Source organism: Triturus cristatus, chromosome 1_2 (genome assembly GCF_964204655.1).
Source record: "Triturus cristatus chromosome 1_2, aTriCri1.1, whole genome shotgun sequence".
NCBI classification, from domain to species: Eukaryota; Metazoa; Chordata; class Amphibia; order Caudata; family Salamandridae; genus Triturus; species Triturus cristatus.
Window position 1 is genome coordinate 270025622 of NC_140580.1, and position 25174 is coordinate 270050795.

Sequence of the window (25174 nt, forward strand, 5' to 3'; positions counted from 1 at the left end):
GATTGTGGCATGTTTTCGGGTGCAGTCTCCGGTACCGAGGTGGTCTGTGTGGTTCTAGGCTTCCCCATCGTGGCACCCGGACAGTCCAGTCGCGCTCGGGTACGTGCAATGCGGGGTCGGGGTTTATCGTGGGTCGCGTGGGGCCGCTGTTCCTTCTGGGGTAAGTTCTGGGTGTTGCGTGCTCCCCAGTGTAGGAGAGTAGGGTCTGCTATCCTATGGTCACCCCAAATTTTTGCTTTTTGCTTCACTGGATTTTGACATATTGAGGCTGTGGGCCTGCCAATCAGACCCCCAGCCTGCTGTTCTCTCTACTAAATTTACACTATGCACCCAAGGTGCATAACCAATTGGAAGTGGATCACCCTGTGAGCCCCTGTACCAGTGTACACTAGGTACCCAGGGCATTGGTGTATCTAAGGCCTACCAGGGGCTGAAGCATGTATTATGCCACCCCTGGCCTGGCCTAACAAATTTGACACAACTGGCTGATCACTCAGCTGGGGTAAGTTGGTGTAACCACCTCTTACTTAGGTGTAGTATACCTATACCTAACCTTAAATGGGACACATGTTAACCTATAAGTCACTCCTATGGCAGGCCTTAACAATCCTGAAGGCAGAGTGCTTGGTTCCATGTGAGATGGTGCTCTGGCATGAGCTGAGCCTGTCTGCAGTGGTCGGAACAACTTCCTTCTACTGTTTCCAGATATCGTCATACCATATACTCTTAAGTGCATTATGAACCTCGCGGTTAAATGCTATCTTTGGTTTGGCTTTATCAAAACATGTCGAGTAAGGTGTCATACGAATTGGAATACTAACCCCTCGCCAATTCTGGCGACGGGGTTAGCATTCCACCCTTCTAGAGGGACACGACATGTACAGTACCTGAAACCCGGGTAAAATCAGACATAGCCTCAGCTCCACAAAATGGATGCTGCCACCACAGACACAAGTCTGCCCTCCTGCTGCTGGGAGTCCTTCCAGCTTGGGAGGTGTGGACAAAGGGTTTCCTGCCAGGGTAGGTGCGTGCACCACCCCAGACAGGATTTTGTGTATTGGTCAGGTAGGGCTTGAATAGAACCAGACATGCCTGAGGCTCACAAGGAGCCTCGGTGCATATGCCAGTTCAAACCGGTCCTGGGGCACACCAGCCCTGGACCTGGGGCGAGCTGGACAAAGGATTGGGGGTGTAACCACCCCCCTTCCTGGTCCCACCCTTAGGGAGGGACCTAGCAGGTAGTCCGGCCCCTAGAATCCGCTTAAAGGTAGGAGCTGTGTCCTAAGACTTTAGACATCCTGGAATCAACTTGAAACTAAGAAGAAGACGGGAACTTCGACGCTCTGCCGCACAGAGGACTGAAGCTAATCTCCCCTGTGGTCAGGGAGTGACCACCTTGCTAACGCAAGCACCATCCAGCGAATCAACGTCTGCTTTGCCGCCGCCTTCCGCCGGAGCCCGAGCCCAGAGACTGACAAGACCTGGACCTCCAGACCTCTCACCGCCCGATCCACAGTCCCTGAAAAAGAGAGACCCGTGGAGGCAACGAGACACGTGGAGCCAGCCATCTTGAAACGACCACGACAAGCTGCAAGTGCAACAACCGAGGCTCCCTCCAAGTTGTGCTTTGGGATCTGAGAAGCCCAACCCTCGAGCAGCATCTGCACCAAAGGTGAGCCCTCCAGCATCTCCGCGATCTGCGTGGGGCCCTTCTGCATTTTGCCACTCGACGCGCCTAACCGGTTGCTGGCCCGCTGGCTAGTGGCCATCTTGGCGACGAACTTCAAGAAATACACCGCTGGTCTGGTTGCTCCAGACTGGCCCTTGCTCCCCTCCAAAGGAGCAGTCCCTCTGACCTTGCTGGTCAGAACCATCAGCTTATTTCGTTTTCCACAACAATTGCTTTTGCCAAGGCTTGTTTGCTTCGATCAAGTCGCCGACACCGCCGACAGCGAGAGCCTGCGTGGGACAGCTCGTGAACCGACTCCTGGACGTCGTCGACCTTCAAGGACCACGTGGCTGCAGAGACAAGCTACACCTTTCTTCCTGTTTGCACCCGACATCGCCTGGTACCCACCTGGTGCCACGCTGTTCACTGGCTAGTGACTGTGAACACTGTCCCCTCTGCTTACAGGTCTTCTACAACTCCGATCCACTCTTGGATCCACCGCATCCCTCCCGGACCGACCGCCTGCAGCATCTTTGTCCACAGGCTCCACGGAACAGATAGAAGAAACCCGACGCACTTCGACACCTATGCACCCGCTTCCTGTGGGTGAGGTAAAGCTGGCAATCCGGTGCCCAAGTGTAGAGTATCATCTCTAGTGTCTGTGTTTCCAATCTTGAGTTCCTAGTCCACCCGGAAGATCCTTTTTGCAGTAACTTTGTACTTTTTACGCACCCATTGAAAACCTATGGGAGCTCGCGTGTGACTATTTGCTCTGCACACGCAACCCGTGGACCTCCTGGTCACTAACTAAAGTTAGCTCCTTGTAGGCCCAGCGATTCTAGAGGCCCTAGGCCTTTTCCCTTTTCCGTTCGTGGTACTTATACCACTATTTTAGTATATGGTTTGAGCGGCCACCAGGGCCTATCCATATAAAGTGCAACTTCTGTGTATTCTACTGTAATCTTGTTTGACGATTTGTGCTCCGGTGCTCATAAAGAGACTAGGGGTTACTTTGAGAAATAAATACATACATATTTTCAATATATATCTGTGTGGTGTCCTTTCATTGGTATAAAAGGGGGTTACATTTGGTAAAACAGCCTACTTAACACGCTTCACGAGTTTAGCCTCAAAGACTGCTTAGCCTACGCTACCACTTGGGCAGCTAGTCCGAAAAGGTTGACTTACAACCACACCATAAGGGTTGCTTGGCATGGTACAAGGTGATCACTTTAACTAGTGAGCATCATATACCAGGCCAACTTCTCACATTGGTGAGCAGCGGTTGGATTTGAGCTTGCTGTGTTTTACCATTGTAATCTCTTGGTTACCAATTGAAAGATCACATAGGTACCTATAGGTACATATAAAACAAGATTAGATATACTTAAGTTCTACTGAACTTAGTTGTTGTAGAGCAAAGGGAGTAGCACACCCTGACTTCAACTACTAGCTAGGTTTAGTAGGTAAACCCAAGTGTAGGTAGATTGCAACACATCCACGCACACTTAAGAGCAATGGCTGGGGCAGAGGGGTCCACTGTACCCATCTCTGTTGAGAGTGACCCCCAGAGGGCACCATCCATCTTTGCTACCCTTAATCAAAATGAGCTCAGGCAGTTGGCAAATATCAGGGGCCTTAAACAGCCCAAGAATCCTACTTCTGCTGAACTCAGGGAGCTTTTACAGGCTGATGAAGATCAGAAAGCTCTCAGGAAAGCCTCCCAGTTAGGCCCCTTAGGGTCAGGAACAGGAGGCCCCCCTTCTGAAGATGCTACTGAAGTACCCCTTTCCAATAGCCATCCCTTAGATGAGAATCATACTACAGAGGAGGAAAGTGGGGAGGATACAGAAAGTAGTGAGGATGAAGGGAGAACTAGCCCAGTGCCAAGTGTTATACGTGGCCCAGCTAACTTAAGGCTATTGGGGATTGACAATGAGATCACCCCATTGGATCTCCCCAGTGGACTTAACCAGGGGTCTGGGAGGCAAAGGAATCGCTCAGGTGACTCTAATGCTTCTCATGCCTCTAGAGGCTCTCAAGGTCACTCCAGGAGAAGGATGACCACCCCTCAGAGGAGGGAGCATGAGGCCAGAATGCAGGAAGCCCAGCTGAGGATCAGGAAGCAGGAGCTAGAGGTAGCCCTGATGGAAGAGAAACTGAACAAAGCTAGGCAACCTAGAGAGAGTGGGTCTATACCCACTGGTGGCAGCATTGTCCCTAAGGACAAAGATAGGGTCTTTGATAATAGGAACCTGTCTAAGGTTGTGCCCCCCTACAAAAGTGGGGGTGACATCCACAAATGGATGACTGCTCTTGAGAGAGCCTGCAAAGTGCAGCAGGTTCCTGAAGACCAGTGGGCAGCAATCCTCTGGCTCTCCTTTGAAGGAAGAGGCAGAGACAGACTCCTCACTGTTAGGGAGGAGGATGTCAGAAATTACAGAGCCCTGAAGAGTATCCTAGTTGATGGGTTAGGCTTAACCACTGAACAGTACAGGTTAATGTTCAGAGACACCCAGAAGACACAGACTCAGGACTGGTCTGAATACATTGAATGTGCCACTAAGGCTTTGGAGGGTTGGTTGCTGGGAAGTAAGGTATCTGATTATACAGGATTGTACAATTTGATGATGAGAGAACAGATTTTAAATAACTGTCAAAACCAGCAACTGCATCAACACTTGGTTGACTCTGATCTGACCTCTCCCCAAGAATTGGGAAAGAAGGCAGACAAATGGGTCAGAACCAGGGTTAAGCAAAAGAACCAGAACCAGGGCCAAGGGGGTGATCAGAAGAAAACAGACCAAAAGGGTGGAGATCAGAAATCTAAAGACCAGAAGTCTTCAACAGGGCCCCAAACTACTGCTAAGGAGGGTGGGTCCCAACAACAATCTAAGGGAAAGAAGAAAGAAGGTCAAAAGAAACCCTGGTGCAATCATTGCAAGAATACAACTCACTGGACTAGTGATTGTAAGAAGGGTGGAGCCCCCAACACTGTTGCCCCTAAGGCACCTGCTCCCAGTACTACTGTTAGCAGTGTTGGTCCCCAGACAAAGGGTGTAGTGGGAATCACTATGGGAACTGAAGGAGATTCTGACTTAGACAGAACCCTGACACAGGCAGTCTTGATCTGTGATGGGGACATTGATTTGTCCTGGACTGTGAGCCCCAGTAACCTGGGCAAGTACAGACAGACTCCTTTAATAAATGACAAAGTGGCTCAAGCCTACAGGGACACATGTGCCAGTGTCACTATGGTGACACCAGGCTTTGTGGACCCTGGACAGTACATACCAGGTGAGAATTACCTGGTGACCAATGCCAGCAATGCCACTACTTCACATAGTGTGGCAGTTGTTAACTTCTCATGGGGAGGGGTAACTGGCCTCAAAAGGGTTGTGGTTAGTGCAGACCTCCCAGTAGAATGTTTGTTGGGCAATGACCTAGAGAGTTCTCTATGGTCTGAAGTGGAGTACAGGACACATGCAGAGATGTTAGGTATATCACCACATGTCCTTGCTGTGACCAGGTCACAGGCCAAAAAGTGCCTTACTGAACCTCAGGTCTTGGATCCTGGAACAATGGACCAAGCACCTACCAAGAAGAAGAACAGGAGGGTCAAGGCTGTGCCTTCCCCCCTGCCTCAGAGTGATGATCAACCTTCCCAGGAAGCTGATCTAGAGGACCCTGAAGGAACTGTCCCTGAAGAGCTTGAACCTGATCAGGTTGAGTTTCTGGGGACAGGGGGACCTTCAAGGGCTGACTTGAGGCAGGCTCAGTTATCCTGTCCCTCTCTTGAACCCCTCAGACAGCTGGCTGCTGCTGAGGCTGCTGGGAATGCTCAAGGTACCCATAAAGTGTATTGGGATGAAGGGCTCCTTTATTCAGAGGCTAGAGACCCCAAGCCTGGTGCAACCAGGAGGTTGGTTATACCTCTGCAATTTAGGGGCTTCCTTCTTACCTTGGCCCATGATATTCCTTTAGCAGGACACTTAGGCCAGAACAAGACTTGGGACAGGCTTGTCCCTCACTTTCACTGGCCTCACATGAATGAAGATACCAAGGAGTTTTCTCTCCTGTGTGACCTGCCAAGCCAGTGGCAAATCAGGTGGCACAACAAAGGCCCCCCTTATACCACTACCTGTGGTGGGGGTCCCCTTTGAAAGAGTGGGAATAGACATAGTGGGTCCCATGGATCCTCCCACTGCATCTGGGCACAGATTTATACTGGTGGTAGTGGATCATGCCACCAGGTATCCAGAGGCAATTCCCCTTAGGACCACTACAGCATCTGTTGTGGCCAGGGCCCTGCTGGGAGTATTCTCCAGAGTGGGGTTTCCTAAGGAGGTAGTTTCTGACAGAGGTACCAACTTCATGTCAGGATACTTGACAGCTATGTGGAAGGAATGTGGTGTCAACTACAAGTTCACCACCCCTTATCACCCACAATGCAATGGGCTTGTTGAGAGATTCAACAAGACCCTAAAGGGTATGATCAAAGGATTACCTGAAAAGCTCAGGCGAAGATGGGACATCCTTCTACCCTGCCTTCTGTTTGCTTACAGAGAGGTCCCACAAAAGGGGGTTGGCTACAGCCCCTTTGAATTGTTGTTTGGGCACCCTGTAAGAGGCCCACTATGTTTAGTGAAGGAAGGATGGGAGTTACCTCTCAAAAAGCCTAAACAAGACATAGTGGACTATGTACTTGGTCTCCGCTCCAGGATGGCTGAGTATATGGAGAAGGCATCCAAAAACCTTGAGGCAAGCCAGGCCTTACAGAAAGCTTGGCATGACCAAAAGGCTGTCTTGGTTGAGTTTCAGCCAGGACAGAAGGTATGGGTGTTGGAGCCAGTGGCCCCAGCAGCACTCCAAGACAAATGGTCTGTACCCCATACAATCCTGGAAAAGAAGGGAGAGGTCACCTACTTGGTGGACCTAGGAACTCCCAGGAGTCCCCACAGGGTACTCCATGTTAACAGGTTAAAAGCATACAGGGCAGACATGGGCTTGCTCATGGCTACAGATGAGGGACAGGAGGAAGAGAGTGACCCTCTCCCAGACCTGTTGTCTCAGAACCCTGAAGATGGCTCAGTTGAAGGAGTGACCATTGGAGGCAACCTCACTGCCCATCAGCAGACTGAATGTAGACAAGTTCTACAATCATTTCAACATCTGTTTTCCCTAATACCTAGCCAAACTGACTGGTGTACCCATGTGGTGGACACTGGTGACAGTCTGCCTGTAAAGAACAAGCTTTACAGACAACCTGACCACGTCAGGGACTGTATAAAGGCTGAGGTACACAAAATGCTGGAATTGGGTGTCATTGAACCCTCAGAGAGCCCCTGGGCTAGCCCAGTGGTTCTGGTCCCCAAACCTCACACCAAAGATGGCAAGAGAGAGATGAGGTTCTGTGTGGATTACAGAGGACTCAATGCTGTCACCAGGACAGATGCACATCCTATTCCAAGGGCAGATGAGCTCATAGACAAACTAGCTTCTGCTAAGTTTTTGAGCACATTTGACTTGACAGCTGGCTATTGGCAAATCAGATTAGCTGAGGAGTCTAAGGCCAAAACAGCATTCTCAACCCCAGGTGGGCACTACCAGTTTGTGGTGATGCCCTTTGGTCTGAAGAATGCACCTGCCACCTTCCAAAGGTCGGTGAACCAAGTCCTTACTGGGTTGGATAACTTTTGCGCAGCATATCTTGATGACATTGCTGTCTTTAGCTCCACCTGGGAGGATCACCTGATCCACCTGAAGAAGGCTCTTGAGGCTCTGCAAAGGGCAGGCCTCACTATCAAGGCCACTAAGTGCCAGATAGGGCAGAGTAAGGTTGTATATTTGGGCCACCTTGTAGGTGGAGGCCAAGTTCAACCACTGGAGAGTAAGATACAATCCATCAAGGACTGGTCTCCTCCAACCACCCAGACTCAAGTTCGAGCTTTCTTGGGCTTGACTGGGTACTACAGGAAGTTTGTTAAGAACTATGGGTCCATTGTGACTCCTCTTAATGATCTGACATCCAAGAAGATGCCCCAAAAGGTTCAGTGGACAGTAAGCTGTCAAAAGGCATTTGATGACCTGAAGGAGGCCATGTGCTCTGCACCTATCCCGAAAAGTCCTGACTACTCCAAAGAGTTTATTGTCCAAACAGATGCTTCTGAGTTGGGTGTGGGAGCTGTGCTGTCACAACTTAATGTAGATGGTCAAGACCAACCCATTGCTTTTATCAGCAGAAGGTTGACCCCCAGAGAGAAGAATTGGTCAGCTATTGAGAGGGAGGCCTTTGCTGTGGTGTGGGCCCTGAAGAAGCTGAGGCCATACTTGTTTGGCACTCACTTCAAGATTCAGACCGACCATAAGCCCCTCTTGTGGCTAAATCAGATGAAGGGTGAAAACCCCAAACTGCTTAGGTGGTCCATTTCCCTACCGGGGATGGACTTTACAGTGGAGCACCGGCCAGGTACTGACCATGGGAATGCAGATGGTCTCTCCAGGTACTTCCACTTAGGACATGAAGACGAGACTGGTCAAGGCTAGTTTAATGTCCCTGCGTTTGGGGGGGGGGTTGTGTAGGAGAGTAGGGTCTGCTATCCTATTGTCACCCCAAATTTTTGCTTTTTGCTTCACTGGTTTTTGACATATTGAGGCTGTGGGCCTGCCAATCAGACCCCCAGCCTGCTGTTCTCTCTACTAAATTTACACTATGCACCCTAGGTGCATAACCAATTGGAAGTGGATCACCCTGTGAGCCCCTGTACCAGTGTACACTAGGTACCCAGGGCATTGGTGTATCTAAGGCCTACCAGGGGCTGAAGCATGTATTATGCCACCCCTGGCCTGGCCTAACAAATTTGATACAACTGGCTGATCACTCAGCTGGGGTAAGTTGGTGTAACCACCTCTTACTTAGGTGTAGTATACCTATACCTAACCTTAAATGGGACACATGTTAACCTATAAGTCACTCCTATGGCAGGCCTTAACAATCCTGAAGGCAGAGTGCTTGGTTCCATGTGAGATGGTGCTCTGGCATGAGCTGAGCCTGTCTGCAGTGGTCGGAACAACTTCCTTCTACTGTTTCCAGATATCGTCATACCATATACTCTTAAGTGCATTATGAACCTCGCGGTTAAATGCTATCTTTGGTTTGGCTTTATCAAAACATGTCGAGTAAGGTGTCATACGAATTGGAATACTAACCCCTCGCCAATTCTGGCGACGGGGTTAGCATTCCACCCTTCTAGAGGGACACGACATGTACAGTACCTGAAACCCGGGTAAAATCAGACATAGCCTCAGCTCCACAAAATGGATGCTGCCACCACAGACACAAGTCTGCCCTCCTGCTGCTGGGAGTCCTTCCAGCTTGGGAGGTGTGGACAAAGGGTTTCCTGCCAGGGGAGGTGCGTGCACCACCCCAGACAGGATTTTGTGTATTGGTCAGGTAGGGCTTGAATAGAACCAGACATGCCTGAGGCTCACAAGGAGCCTCGGTGCATATGCCAGTTCAAACCGGTCCTGGGGCACACCAGCCCTGGACCTGGGGCGAGCTGGACAAAGGATTGGGGGTGTAACCACCCCCCTTCCTGGTCCCACCCTTAGGGAGGGACCTAGCAGGTAGTCCGGCCCCTAGAATCCGCTTAAAGGTAGGAGCTGTGTCCTAAGACTTTAGACATCCTGGAATCAACTTGAAACTAAGAAGAAGACGGGAACTTCGACGCTCTGCCGCACAGAGGACTGAAGCTAATCTCCCCTGTGGTCAGGGAGTGACCACCTTGCTAACGCAAGCACCATCCAGCGAATCAACGTCTGCTTTGCCGCCGCCTCCCGCCCGAGCCCAGAGACTGACAAGACCTGGACCTCCAGACCTCTCACCGCCCGATCCACAGTCCCTGAAAAAGAGAGACCCGTGGAGGCAACGAGACACGTGGAGCCAGCCATCTTGAAACGACCACGACAAGCTGCAAGTGCAACAACCGAGGCTCCCTCCAAGTTGTGCTTTGGGATCTGAGAAGCCCAACCCTCGAGCAGCATCTGCACCAAAGGTGAGCCCTCCAGCATCTCCACGATCTGCGTGGGGCCCTTCTGCATTTTGCCACTCGACGCGCCTAACCGGTTGCTGGCCCGCTGGCTAGTGGCCATCTTGGCGACGAACTTCAAGAAATACACCGCTGGTCTGGTTGCTCCAGACTGCCCTTGCTCCCCTCCAAAGGAGCAGTCCCTCTGACCTTGCTGGTCAGAACCATCAGCTTATTTCGTTTTCCACAACAATTGCTTTTGCCAAGGCTTGTTTGCTTCGATCAAGTCGCCGACACCGCCGACAGCGAGAGCCTGCGTGGGACAGCTCGTGAACCGACTCCTGGACGTCGTCGACCTTCAGGGACAACGTGGCTGCAGAGACAAGCTACACCTTTCTTCCTGTTTGCACCCGACATCGCCTGGTACCCACCTGGTGCCACGCTGGTCACTGGCTAGTGACTGTGAACACTGTCCCCTCTGCTTACAGGTCTTCTACAACTCCGATCCACTCTTGGATCCACCGCATCCCTCCCGGACCGACCGCCTGCAGCATCTTTGTCCACAGGCTCCACGGAACAGATAGAAGAAACCCGACGCACTTTGACACCTATGCACCCGCTTCCTGTGGGTGAGGTAAAGCTGGCACTCCGGTGCCCAAGTGTAGAGTATCATCTCTAGTGTCTGTGTTTCCAATCTTGAGTTCCTAGTCCACCCGGAAGATCCTTTTTGCAGTAACTTTGTACTTTTTACGCACCCATTGAAAACCTATGGGAGCTCGCGTGTGACTATTTGCTCTGCACACGCAACCCGTGGACCTCCTGGTCACTAACTAAAGTTAGCTCCTTGTAGGCCCAGCGATTCTAGAGGCCCTAGGCCTTTTCCCTTTCCGTTCGTGGTACTTATACCACTATTTTAGTATATGGTTTGAGCGGCCACCAGGGCCTATCCATATAAAGTGCAACTTCTGTGTATTCTACTGTAATCTTGTTTGACGATTTGTGCTCCGGTGCTCATAAAGAGACTAGGGGTTACTTTGAGAAATAAATACATATATATTTTCAATATATATCTGTGGGGTGTCCTTTCATTGGTATAAAAGGGGGTTACATTTGGTAAAACAGCCTGTTTAACACGCTTCACGAGTTTAGCCTCAAAGACTGCTTAGCCTACGCTACCACTAGGGCAGCTAGTCCGAAAAGGTTGACTTACAACCACACCATAAGGGTTGCTTGGCATGGTACAAGGTGATCACTTTAACTAGTGAGCATCATATACCAGGCCAACTTCTCACATTCCCAGCGAACGCTTCCGCCGGCCCGTCTGAAGGCGGCCCCCACTCCGGTGCCGCTGCGGCGGGCACCGCGTAGATTACGCTGTGGGAGACCACTGTTGTTGGCACTGGTACCCCACCCCCCCCTTCACTCTCCACCGTCCTTGATAATGAGCCCTCTCAACAGCCTGGAGCAGTTACAGTCCCCTTCTAGTGTCAGTTCAGGCCCCAAATGCCTTGCGGTGACATCGATGAGTAGGTAGTTGCCAGCCCAGTGGAGGGGCAGGCTATCAGTCCTGATGTCGAGTGGCTCCACTGCACCATCTTGGGGCCAGGCAATAGGTGCTGATGGACTGTGGCGGTGGTGAAGGGGGCGCCCCACCCCCCCCCCCCCGGTGGCCCCGTGGGGGTGATTAACCCCCACCACTCACCGCCTGTAGGGTGCCGCCGATCCGTCCAGCGTTGGCCAGTGCCCCGCTCTCTCCCTGGGGACGCTCACCGGTCACCCCCGCTGGGCGCCGTGTTAGAGGCAGGCAGCCTCTGCTGAAATGGCGGCCCTGCGTCCTACTGCACCGGTGGGGGGAAAGTCAGCTCGCCATCGGTTGCCTCCCGCGAGAGCGCACACCTCCACTCGCCGATGTTGTTTAGCTGTTACGTGTCCCAATGTGCCTGCTCGCTGCCGCGCATCACTGTGGTCGCGGCCGGGACTTCTTCAGGGCCGCTCGCTGCTCGGAGTGACAGCCCACGGCAGTGGGTGGACTGACGGTTGCTGCCGGGTGCTCAGGCTGCCTACGATCGTTGTGGCCTGGCCCTGCCGACCTTGCACGTGGTCATCCAGGCTGGAGCCCCCTAGGATACCGGAATACTGGGATGATGGGCGAGATCCCAGGCGGCCGCAATCTTGTCGTTCAATGACGGGCTCTCGGGCGGCTGCAGCCCGTAACTTGCTTGAAATCCACCTTGTAACCATCAGGGAAACGGCGCAAAATGCCCCGTGAGCTCCAGTCACCAAGGGTCCATTTTGCGGTTGGGAATGACGCTGTTAAACAGACATATACCCAGTCTGTCGTGGAGCCTCAGCAAACACGGCGGATTATCTGCATCCATGATTGTATTTTTTAGGAGTGAAAGAATTGATGCTATTTTCCCATCTTTGGGGAAATAGCCTAAAAGGAACATTTTGATATAAAAATAAAAAATAATAGATGACCGGGGACAATGTCAGAGGGTAGCTGTAGTTCTGTAGGTGGTCAAGGATCAAAAGATGACCCTGATTTGATTTGATTGAACAAGTCTGTTGAAAGATGGGAGAAAGCAGAAAAAGTAGCGTTCAGAGACTGATATGGCTCTGGTAATTTAGTGACCAAATTAGCTACTTGACTAGTGTTGGTCCCTGTCTAGTAGCCATCCATTTTCACCGACTGTGGGTTGTTAGTCATGCCAGCCACTCACCTGTGGGAAGGGGCCTAGACCTAGCCTGATTTGAGGGGTCCCCTCATCTTCAAGATGGCAGGGACTGAAAGTTGTGTTTCACCTCGCTTTCCCCCACCTTAGGGGTGGAGTTAGCAGAGGTGGGCACCCCCCTATCTTTTTTTATTTATTTTCCTGCCGATTATTTCACTCAGTGTGTGTGTGTAAACCAGGGGTTTCCATCTGCTGCTAGCAGCAGTGGCTGGTGGTCGCATTACAAATTCGGCAGGCCTTTGAAGCTCCCCTTTCAAGCACTGGCCCATCCTGGGGTAGGAGACATGACACCTCTGCTCAGACAAAAGTACCTATTGGGAGTTTATTTTAGGGAAGGAGCACTGGCACAGGGGACCTGGTTGGCAGGGACCCTGTGCACTACATTTGAAACCACATCAAAACCAGGCAAAAAGTGGCATGCTAAGCATGCCAAAGAGGCACTTTCTCAAACGCATTGACAAAATCAAACTGACAATATAAACTAACAGGTGCAACATAAGCCGAGAAGATCTAATAAGGGTTTCATATATTTGCCTCTGTAGCACCAAATTGAAACATCTCTAGTGTCAGAGAGGACTAGAGATGTTGTTCGCAGGCTTTCTTCTGGAAAAATCCGCTAAATAACCATTTGCAGTGTTGTTTCTTACTAATACTTAATCACTTTGATGTGGCTGTATAATTGTATGAGCATTTAAAAAAAACATTTTTATTAAAAATAACATTCTTGCTCTTTGGACACTGCCCTTAATGGTGATTCGAAGTTGGGCCCACCAGTCATTCCAAGTTGATTTCCTAAGACCTCTCACTCTCAAGAGCTCGACGGAAGGAGAATAGTCTTTACTGCATGGTAGGAGGTCTGGGACAATCACCTCTGGAGCTCACCTCTCTAGCCAGTAAAGGGAACACAAAGCTGGAATTGTTGTATGATGGGGCAACGCATGCCTAAACAACGCGGTTTCCCCCACGACCTTGTCTTTACCATGCAATTTCATGGTAAAAACATGATTGGTAAAGAAACATTTGTGCTAAAGATCATAACCATGCCCTGAGCCCTAAAAATTAACCCCACATCCCAAAAACTACTCTGACCGCAGCCTCGCCCGCCCTGAGCCCTTAAAACTGTCCCCTACATCCCTAAAGTACCCTGATCCAGCTCTGAGGCCTAAAACTGCCCCAGCCTTTTAAACTGTCCCTCACCCCCGCCCTAAACATTGTCCCCATGCCCTAAACACTACCCCGACCCCAGCAACCCCGCCCTGAGCCCTAAATACTGTCCCCCTACACCTGTAAAGTACCCCAACCCAGCCCCCCTGCCCTGAGCCCTAATACTGATCCCTGCCCTATAAACAACCCGACCCCCTCCTGAGCCCTAACGACCCCCACCCTGAAAAACCGTAGGCCCAGCCCCACTTAACTGACCGCATTCTCTCCTGATCCTTCCTCTGCCTGTGACCTCCCATCTGCTCTGCAACTAGACCACGCATTGCCATAACCACGATTATGCGTTAAGGCATCTGCGTTGTTAAGGTATATGCGTGGTTTGGCTTGCGGGGAAACGGCATGCCTGGCTGAGCTGGCGTTGTTAAGGCCGTTTCCCAGCTGGAGTGTGTCCTCTAATGAACAGGCCAAGAGTAAACAAGCATTTGCAATTCAATAGGTCTTGCATTTATGCAAGTTTAAGCTATTCACATTGTAAATGGTAATTCGTTTTAGTAATGTTTTTCGTTTTATAACATAATTAAAAGGCATTGTTATTTACAATAGTAATACCTTAATTTTTTGAAAACGCAGTCCCCTGAAGGATTCTATGCTATAAATAGCCTTTAAATAAATCAGTGTCCCTCGAGCTTTAACTGCAGCATTAGGTGGTTTAGAGTCCACGACTTTCTCTTGTAAACCATCTCTAACCTTCCTCTCCTATCTGGCATAGCTCTTAGACCTCCACCTTGCAATGAGCGCTCTGTTGTGTGCGCAGGGGTCAAACCGTATAAGTTGCGAGTGAACACGCCTGCCACTGGGCTTTGGTGGAAGTGATGGAGAAACTTTTATTTTTTGTATCCCTCTAGTACCTAAGCCATGGATGTATCTCAGCAAGTTGAGCAACAAAAGGAAGTGTTTGTATGTGTGTGCGTGCATACGTGTGTGTGTTTATGTATGTGTTCAAGTGTCTGTATGCGTGTATGTATGTGTGCGTTTGTGTGTGTACCTATCTGTTTGTGTTTGTGTGTGTGTGTGTGCGCGCATGTAACATCATCCCCTGAACGATTCTATACTATAAATAGCCTTTAAATCAATCAGTGTCCCTCGAGCTAAAACTGCAGCATTAGGTAGTTTAGGGTCCACGCTTTCCTCTTCTAAACCATCCCGAACCTTCCTCTCCTGTTGGGCATAGCGCTTAGATCTTAACCTTGCAATAAGCTCTCTGTTGCAACACGAATTGGTGGGCGCAACAGATATACAGAACATATTTTTACATGCAGCGTGTGGAGACTGGCAGTCCCGCCAAAGAACATTCGGAGTTAATCAGCGTAAAGTTTGACCCCAGATAAAAGGAGGTTTCTAACACGACTTGGAACATTTGCTTCATATTTTCATGTTAGTAGGGGTCAGGGTGACATATGTAATTTCTTATTTGCATGGCTAACAGAGCGAGCAGCGCATGCGAGCTTCCACGCTAGGCGACACCTAAAAAGGGCCGTGACACCATGGGAGGTGTCACCAGTAGCCGCTAAAAGCCCTACAGACAAACCCCATCTATTTTATTCTCACGCAAGACTTGCAGAAAATAAAATAAAAACCCAAAAACTTGTACAAAGAAACAAAGACGGTGATCTAACATTTGCAGACCCTAGACAATAAGCGTACTACCGGCCCTTCTGTGTGTGTGTGTCCGCCAATGTACGAAGCAGTCCGGATGGGCTGTACAAAAAAAATACAGGGCGGTAACAAAAAAGCACAAAATCCAATCAGAAAACAGTAAACAAGCTACCAACACACCCTCCTAGATCACGGGAAACAAAGATGGCGTGGGCCAGTCCAGATGGGCCGTCCCAAAAAGCGACCGGGCGGTAACCAAAAAGCCCTATTCCCAATTACAAGCTGCAACGCTAGGCGAGACCTAAAAAGTGACAAGGCAGACAAAACCTCCTGAATTCACTAGTACAGCAACAGCAGGCTGGGAATGAAGAAGGAAGACAAAACCAGGAATCCGGGGGCATTGCAACATACTGGATAATTCCTCCAAAGCCTCTAAATAGGAAGAAAAGACCTGGAAGAAATCAAATGTCAAGAGGAAGTAAAACCCCTTCATATTAGATTAGGAAAGATCCATAGGAAAATATTAAACGGCAACAATGAAGGATTGGGGAAAACATTAGAAAGCCCCATACCATCATGGCGATGGCATTGCATGCCTGTCAGGATGCACGGCGAGCTGACCCCTGGAATGCCAACCCCAGAATCCCACCCCACCAGACAGCACCCTGGAGGACCCCCCCAGCAGAGCCAGCGTCCCCAGGTAACTGTAGACTCAGCTGCCCGATGCTTCCAACCCCAGCAGCGGGACGTACTCTGTGGGCGGTTCCCGCTGCACACAACTGCGCATCTCGTGGATGAGCCAGAGAGAGACATTTTACACTTTCAAAGCTGTAGCATCCTGTTGTGGCCATTAAAGTAATGAAATGATGGAAGGAGATGAAAAGGTCACAATTGAAGTGGCAACCAAACCACCCCGTCTTTTCTTGATCTAATTGTTGATCCTACCATAATTCAAATTGTCTGCCGTGCAGTACATGGGCTGGTACTGTATAACAGCAGTTTTTTTCATTTGAAAGGGAGAGTATTGGCAATTATCAGCAGCAAGCGTACTCTGAGTTGGTGGGTATCTGCTCATTTTCATTTCCATTTAATTAAAAAGTAGCCAGGCTGTTTCCCGTGCTCTTTCTTGGCGGAGCGAAGGATTAAAACAGAAGTTCATTTTCTGAATACTATATAGATTAACTGTTGGATTGTCCGAAGAAGACCAAAGAAAACTCTGAAGTCAGGTTAAACTTTCCATGATAGTCTAAAAGGAGTTCCTAAAAATTACGTGAATTGTAGGGAACATAAGGAGCAATGTAGGCAGTTTACTGCTCCCAAATAATTGATAATTAGTCTGTGTTCTCTGGAAATTAGATCAAGAACTTGATTTGTGGCAAGGTAAATCTTTTTCCAACTTTGTAGATTTGTTTTTAAATAACGATTTGTAAAACTCAACGTCTTGCTATTTTGTGTCTTTTTAATATAATAAGAAATAGTAGCGACAGCATAAAATAAGCATCCTTGTGTGCTTCTTGTCCCTTTGCTCATGCTCTTATCTGTCCACCATCTTCCCTTCTTACCTTTCCCTAATCTTCAGCAAGAGTACCAAAGCATAGTGAAGCAGGAGGATCTACATCTGGGAAATGATCCCTTACCCAGACATATGCTGATCACTCCTCTCCCCTTTAGGAAACAGCAGAGAATAGAAATAAAGGAAAGGAGGTGGAGGATAAGTAGAGAGAAAAGAATGGGATGGCGATTGAAAACCTGAAACAGACCAGATGTCCAGTACACTGATGGTTTGCTGAGTTAGCACTGTTGAACGGCTAATTAGGTTTCATGTTTTGAATAAAAGTGACAAGTGCTTCGTAACACATTAAATTTAAAAAAATCTAAATTTCGAAGTCTCACATAGAGCGATTTTATAATTTTTTCTGTTTGTCTTTCAGGAACTGATGAGCAAGCCATCGTAGATGTTATTGCCAATCGCTCGGGTGATCAAAGACAAAAAATTAAGGCTGCTTTTAAGACTGCATATGGCAAGGTAATTTTATATCAAGTCTGTCCAATAAACACAATTTTCAAAAGAGTAAGCAACATTACCGTAATGAACAGTCATTAAACTATATAAACTATTTGACTGACATTTAGGTCTCCTTTTATTTTATGCTTTGCCCAAGCATATACATTAATTTCAAGCATAATGCACATATGAATAATGTATACTGTTTAAATGGTGTAAATACCGCTTCTTTCATTTTGGGCTCAAACTGGCAAATTACTCCTTATAAATTTGATCCTTTTAAAGGATGTAAAAAGCTCAAAGCAATTGTTTCACATATATATTCCCAGGACACAATGTTAGTAAATTTCACAAACACAGCTAGGCCTCGGTTTTCTGTATTTTACATCTGGAAACCTTGACCAAGCAAACTGTCTTAGTTCATTAGTCATTGACTTTCCCATCTGATGAGAATTGTTTGTTGCTCGGAATCCGGTGATAATGGAGGACTATGACTTGATAGAAAATATCAAAGAATCATGGCCAAGTTCTGCACCAACGGTAAAAGCATCAAATGCGGTGCCTTTGCCATGCTGGTTTGATGAAGATTAATGTAAAGAAGGTGGTAACACCAATTCAGGCCATAAGAACTACGATGGGGGTGTAAGCCAACAAAAGAGATTTCTAGGAAGTGAACATATATATTCATGCAAAAGAAAAAGTATGTTAAAGAGGAAAATGGGGAAACCTATGCTAAGCAGCACAATGCAAAGAGCTGAGAGGCTTCTGGGGAGCTATAGCAAAAGGTTCAGTAGAAAAAAACATGTTTGTTTTACAACTACTGCAGGTTGGCATGCCCACTTTGTACCTCTGTGTGAGGGACATATTGAAACAGGAGTGGAGTATAAGTGCGGGGGACACTACCTCGCTTTTGATTGTGGTTAATAAAACCACTCTTGTTTGCCCATTTATTGTTTAGCAAAGGTAGAATGTGATAGTAAGGGGGAAAAAAATAGACAGGGACTGTTTCTCCTAGAGTTAATGAAATGCATGCTTGAGGTTTGGGTGCCTGTTTTACGAAGAGTTGTTTGCTTTGTTATTACACTTCAGTGCTCACCAGGCATGTGGCAAAAAGCCAAAATGGTCCTCATTTTTAAAATGGCAAATCGGGACAGATTGTCATTCTGTTAGTGAATCTTCCACATGAACACGTCAACAAAGGTTTTCAGTAGAGTTCTGTCTGAAAGCGTGCTAGAGGCCTAGGGAATGAGGGAAATTGGTTTGAGCATCATTGTGAATTTTTAAGCCAAATAGAATACTGATGATCAGTAACTGACTTTGTATCTCTTCTTACCTAAAACAGTGCATGCTAATGCAAATAAAATTGCTTTAATTGACCTGTAGACAAGTTTTGATACAGTTAGTAGGGAAAATCAGTGCTATATTTCAATTCAAACGGCGAACAAAAAAATCGTTGGACGACTGCCTGAGTAAGAGATGGAAATAGCAGGGAATTAATGAAAGTTTGCACAGGAGTGCTGGCTGGTGCCCGTGCTGTTGACGTTTTCTTTCTTTGTCAGTGCTTTGGTGCGTTTGATTATCAGTTAATGAAATGTTCCAAAAATCAAGGGAAATAAGATTCAATATTGTTATTGCATATTATGCTGTGTTGTTAGCCAAAAAACAGAATACATTACAAAGATTGTTAAATCTCTTGGAGCAATTTGTTTGTGGAGGAAAGGGGTCTACACATTGATACAAGTAGGTCCAAAGGAAGCACCCATATAAAAACTACTTCTTGTGCTTTAAACACACAAAAAAAAAAAGTTTACTATGATTATCTTGGATTTACAGAAATACGGAGACTCAGATTTACAGACTCAACTTTTGCAAGCATCTTTGTGGAATTTAAAAGTTACATGTAACACATATTTCATTGTTTTATTGTTTACATTCATGATGTCATTGGCTATTGCGTGTACGTACGCTCCTGAGTGCACCTTCTGAGTGTGTTTCCACGTTCCCTGCTCCGAGTATCTCAGAGTAGCCGAGTAGTCCTGGACTTTCCGGGTTGGCAGTTACTGCGGGATCACAAGACTGGAAGGACGCTAGTGGATGGGCTCCATTATTCACTCTTAAACCTAATAACTGCCTGCATCACCTCACCGGAGTTGCGTGGATCTTTTCCCCACTACAATCTTCTGTTGTTCCTATATTGTGTATAGCTTCATTTTATTGTGATTGTAAACTGTGCTTGATGTTTTATTTTTTTATCTGAAATAAAGCATAAGCCAAACGACCGACTCTAGAGTCGGTCGTTTGGCTAATGCTCCAAATAAAGAACTGTGGTGAAGCTCAAGAGTTGTTCGTGGTTTGCTGTGTTTTTCCAAGTACGGAGTACGAAGGGATAACGGCGTGCATTGATATATATATATATATATCTACTGGCGGTCACCAGTAGATAGTTACAGTTAGGATCGTGTTTCCATAGGAAATCCGCAACATTCTATTTGGAATAACTTTGGCGCCGATTGACGAATCCTCGCGAAATTTTCAAAATAGGTGGGGCGCTCCGCTCCTTCCCTGAAAGTCTCGGGGGGATTCGTCAAGCGCGGGCTGAGAAAAAGGGGGGGTCCCAAAACGTGTTTTCCCCATGCATTTTTCCATAGGACCTTTAGACCAAGCTACAGCCCGAACGGCTGAACAGAATTACTTGAAATTTGGCAGAGAGGTAGTCCTCAGGTCAGGGATGTGCCTTTTGCAGGTCTGGTGTAAATCTGTTCAGTATTTCCTGAGAAAATAGCATTTAAAAGCATATATATATATCTGTAAGCGCGCACCGTGCGCGTACGGTAAAACTTACCGTACGCGCATGCTGCCGCGCGCGAGCGCGATTCTGATTGGTTGTTAGATCTTAGTAAACATTCGAATCAGTCGAAACCAGGAAGTGTCGGCCGCCATTTTGTCTCTCGCAGTCTGAGGGGGTGAAAAACAAAGGTGGAGAACGTGAAAAGGGGGCAGGGTGGATAGTTCCTGACCCCCTAGCCTTTGTCAGGGGGTCCCAGAAGGACCCCCAAGGGCCAAAATTTCCTTTAATTTTTTTGCGAAAAATCGCGGAGTACGCGTAGCGTGCGCGTACGGGAGAAACGGAAAAATTCCGCGAACTGCGTAACGTGGGCGCGCGGTGCGCGAAGCGCACCGTGCGCGTACGGTACGCGCACGGTGAAAAACCTTAAAAAAAAAAAAATACATAACTTAAAATTTTAAAAAACGTACAAATTCACTGAAAAAACCATAGGTTTCACACACGTTATAGTTGGGAATTAGCATTTAAAAAACCTTGCAAATTCACTTAAAAAACCATAGGTTTCACACATGTATAGTTAGCTGGACATTTCACTCGTGAAAAACCATTGACATTCCCCCGTTATAGTTAGTGCAGGCAACTATAACTCACGCGACCGCAATCCTCTGCTGATGACGTCAGATATTACATCACTGATGACATGTGTCTTTCTGAAAAAAAAAAAATTTCTAATATATGTATAGCTAAAAATTAATGGAAGAAGACATGGGTAAATAAGTGTCTAAATACAGTGATGTAATATCATCAGCAGAGGATTGCGGTCGCGTGAGTTATAGTTGCCTGCACTAACTATAACGGGGGAATTTCAATGGTTTTTCACGAGTGAAATGTCCAGCTAACTATAACATGTGTGAAACCTATGGTTTTTTAAGTGAATATATATATATATATATATATATATATATATATGTGCAGTAATAACACAATTGGCAAATTTAACTGTTAAATGCATGACTATGCATAATGAATAAAAAAGCGGCAAATAATACTGGACATCCTGCAAGAAATCAAAGATATTTACACTAAACACATCAAATGATTACCTTGGATGTACTCTCTGACTCACTCACACATCACAAAGAAAACACCTCAAATGATCATAGCCACTGGCCACACATCACAATGGCAATAATTAGAAATCAGACACTTCACCTGGAGCAAACACTGCATCTTAGCCCACTCCAGACCAGGGGATTTACAGCTGGGGTGAAGAGCCTCAGCACCCAGGTTTCCGCTGTACCGAAGTAGACATGCCCGTCCCCATTTGGATTCCAAAATCACAGTTTCTAAGTCAACAACCCTCAGCTTTATAGCCTCAAAAGACACTAGAAGGTTTGAAAGTCCTTCCCTCTGTGTCAAGGAAACTTACTGGATTTGGCAACCTTCCATGCAAGCATTCCAGGGCAAAAGGAGTTCCCATGTTCCCTCTACATTCTCACATGTTTCAGCCTTTATCTTAACGCAGCTTACGAAAGCCTTCGGTACATTAAACAATCTCTCGAAAAACAAAACAACATTGAACGTGATTAACCCAAACAAGTTGCAAACACACTGGGGTCTGGCACCCAACCCCACGATTGAAACTGAGCGTTGTGGACTTCCCCTCTTATGTTGATTAAGTGTGCTGTGCTTAGTCTCATTAGTATCTTTCACCTACTTGTTCTTCCTCCAGGTCAGTCTTTTAGGTATTGATGCGGACACAAGGGGCCAGGTCATACCTAAAGCAAGTAAAGGTTCGCCTTAGCGACGACTCGGTGGCACATCGCAGTGGCTTTGCTGTTGATTTCCTTTGCATTGCTCCTGAAGGAGCACGGACTGGAACCTCAGTCCTGTCACCTCCTCGTACTCCTGTGGGGTTTTACTACCCCTGAAGGAATATTGTTGATGCATTTTGTGTTGCTTTTACAATGGTTCAGTTTTAGTTTTTTTTTTTCTCCTTTCGGGGTTTGTAGGGAGGGGGTGGGTGGGAAATGGTGGCGGCTTTTTAATACTTGGTAAAGATCAGCTTCAAGATTGCACAGTAATTCTTTTTCACATAAGAGGGGGGTGGACTTCTTCTCAGGGACATATGACGATACGGGCCCTAACAGGCCTGGCGATGCTTTTACTGTGATGTTGCTTCACCTACTAACACTATGGCACTTACCATAGGTACAAGGGTCTTAACTCGCCTCAGAAGCGTCAGAAGGTGTGAGAAGTTGGCCTGGCATATGCTGGTCAGTAGTTAAAGTGGCCACCTTGCACCAGTTCAATTCGACTCTTATGGTAGATAGGTTTAAGACCACCTTTTAAAGAAAGCTATCCTAGTGGTAGCTGTGGAGAGCAGCCTTCAGGCTAAGTCTCTGAGGAATGTAAAGCAGCTTGTTTTACCTTATAATCTCTTGAATTACCAAATGAATGGACACCACACAGGTATATATATAAAATATATATGTATTTATTTCTAGACACACTCTACTAATCTCTTTATGAGCTTAGAAGTCAGGAACATATGCACAAGTCAATGTTTCACAACAAATTAAGCACTTATATGGCTGGGTCCCTAGGGGCGTACCAGACCTTATACTAAAAAAGAGGTATAGGAATGTCGACTTCCAAGGGGACAAGGCCTAGGGCCTTTAGAATCGCTGGGGCCTCACTAATCCACCCAAGGCAGGTAAGTAAAGGACCTACGGGAGACGCGTGCAGTGTGAGAACACAGCCGCGGTCTCCCTATTGATTTCAATGGAGCAAGTGGCGGTTGGATTTTTAAAGTTTTAGGGTACTTCGGAAGAGTCTACAAGCAAGCCCCTTACAAGTTAAGTACTTCGAGGGCCAACACACACAGGAGCACCGGAGTGCACGAGTTACCTCACCCAGGGAAGCCGGGTGCATAGGTGTCTTTTGGTGTCGGGTCGCGGCGTCGTTTTCAATGGAAGCCGAAAAAGATTTGCTGCTTGTGAAGACTGGAGAAGTGTCCGGTGGAATCCAAGGCTGGATTCAGAAGAAGGAAGACCTGAAAGCAGAAGGGACAGTGTTCACAGCCACTTGCCAGTGACCTGGGGCCAGGAAGATGGATGCCCACGGTAGTCAGGTGATTTCAGGTGATTCACGGGTGTCTTGACTCTTCAGCCACGAGGTGCAGGAGGCGTCGACGACGACCAGGAGCTGGATTCGGAGTGTCCCACGATGTCTGCAGCTTATTGAGGTGTCGGCAACCGGATTGGAGCCAACAAGCCTTGGCAACAGCAAGTCTCGTGGAATGTGAAGAAAGTCGGCGGTGCAGACCAGCAAGGTCTGAGGGACTCATCCAGCGAGGGTAAGTCAGGGCAGGCCTGGAGCAACCAGGGGAGCCCTTTGGTTCGATGAGAAAGTCTTCAGGGCACCCACCAGCCAACGGGCAAGGGATCGCGAAGACTCCTCGTGAGGATTCACTTTACAGGAGCCCACGGTCACTCGGGACGAGGTAGGCCACTGATCTTCAGTGGAAATCCTGCTGGAGGCTTGGACCACACGTAGTCCAATGCACAAGTTCGTAGAACGTCGTGAAGGGGTGGCACTTGACAATAGTGCACGGTACCCGGGTATTGCTGTTTCTCGTCACTCGTGGGGTCCACTCGCCTCAGGTTTGCTGGGGACTCACAATGGCCGTCGAAGTCAGGAAATCCACTTCCGGGGCTGCAGGGACTTTGGACTCCGGCGGGAGCGGGAAAGTTTGCAACCTTTGATTCAAAGTTTTGGTGCCTGCCAAGCAGGGGAGTCACTCCTTGACTCCAAGGGAGATTCTTCAGTCTTCCAAAGGTAGTGGAACGTCGAAGGTCCAGGATTCTTCTTGTAGAGCGTCGTCCAGGGATATCTAGTTTGCAATGGCAAGGTTTCCCTATCTTATACTAAAGGAAAGGGAGGGACTAGCTCTATGACCACTCCTCCGGGAGGCACAGGGGAGTGGGTGGTTACACCCACTTCCCTTTGTCCAGTTTCTCACCAGAGCAGGGGCAGGTAGCCCCTGAACCGGTTTGAGCTGGCATATGCACAGAGGAGCCTACTGCTCCCCCAGTGCAGGACTTCAAAGCACTCTAGGAGTGCACCCACCCAGCTCCAATACACTAAATCCTGTTTGGAAGGTGGTGACACCTCCCTGTGACAGGATGCCTATTGTTGGGCCTCCTCCACTACGAGTTTCAGTCAGCAGCAGGAGGGCAGCCCAGTGTCTGTGCTGGTGGCATCCATTTTGTGATGCCAGGCTCTTTCAGATTTCTACCGTGTTTCCACAGTAGGTACATGTCTATCCCTCTAGAAGGGTGGGATCATACACCCACACCAGTTACTGGTGTGGGGGTATGATTCCAAGGCGTTTGACACCAAACACGACATGTTTTGATGCAGCTATCCCAAAGTTAGCATTTACCGCTAGGTTATAATGCACTTAAGAGTATATGGTTTAACCGCATCCACAAACAGCTACAGAGAATAGACTCTGAGGGCTGCAGAGGGGCCCTGCTCTGGCAGAGGCACCCCCTCACATGTAAAACCAAGCACCCTGCCCTCAGGATTGATAGGGCCTGCCTTAGGGGTGGCTGATAGGTTTATATGTGTGTGTGTAAGGTGAGATATAGGGAACCTATACCTCAGTGAGGAGTGCTAACACTACCTCACCCAGGCTGCAGTAGCAGGCCTGTGGTGTCCGATTTAGTCTGCTTCCCAGGGGTGGCACACTACATGCTTCAGCCCCTGGTATGCCTGTGAAGTACCTATGCCCTTGGTACCTTAGGTACCATATACTAGGGGCCTTAAGGTACCACAGTATCCAATCACTAGTGCATCTAATATGCACTCCAAGTTGTTTAGAGAGAACAGAGAGGCTGGGGCCCTGATTAGCAGGGACCCAGCAAGACTATAGCCAGAAACCAGTGTTAACATCAGAAAAAAAGTGGGGACAACATAAGTGCAGATCCTACTCTCCTACAGAAGGTATGGAATTACATCACTGATCACCACCTAGATGTGGAGGCCCTTCAGGAAACACACCTCGCATGATACGAGGACACTCGGCTCTACCATAAACACTACCCCATGATCTATAGATCCTCAGCATTA

The 25174-nt window shown here is 48.0% G+C and overlaps 1 protein-coding gene across 3 annotated transcripts in view; it reads left to right on the top strand.

Moving 5' to 3' along the window:
- Positions 1–25174, top strand: part of ANXA7 (annexin A7) — a 490249-nt gene that overhangs the window by 264950 nt on the left and 200125 nt on the right. For all 3 annotated transcript variants that reach the window (XM_085603646.1, XM_085603647.1, XM_085603648.1), the window contains one exon: positions 17180–17274. In XM_085603646.1, the coding sequence (XP_085459772.1) occupies positions 17180–17274 (95 nt within the window). The remainder of the gene's footprint in view (positions 1–17179; positions 17275–25174) is intronic.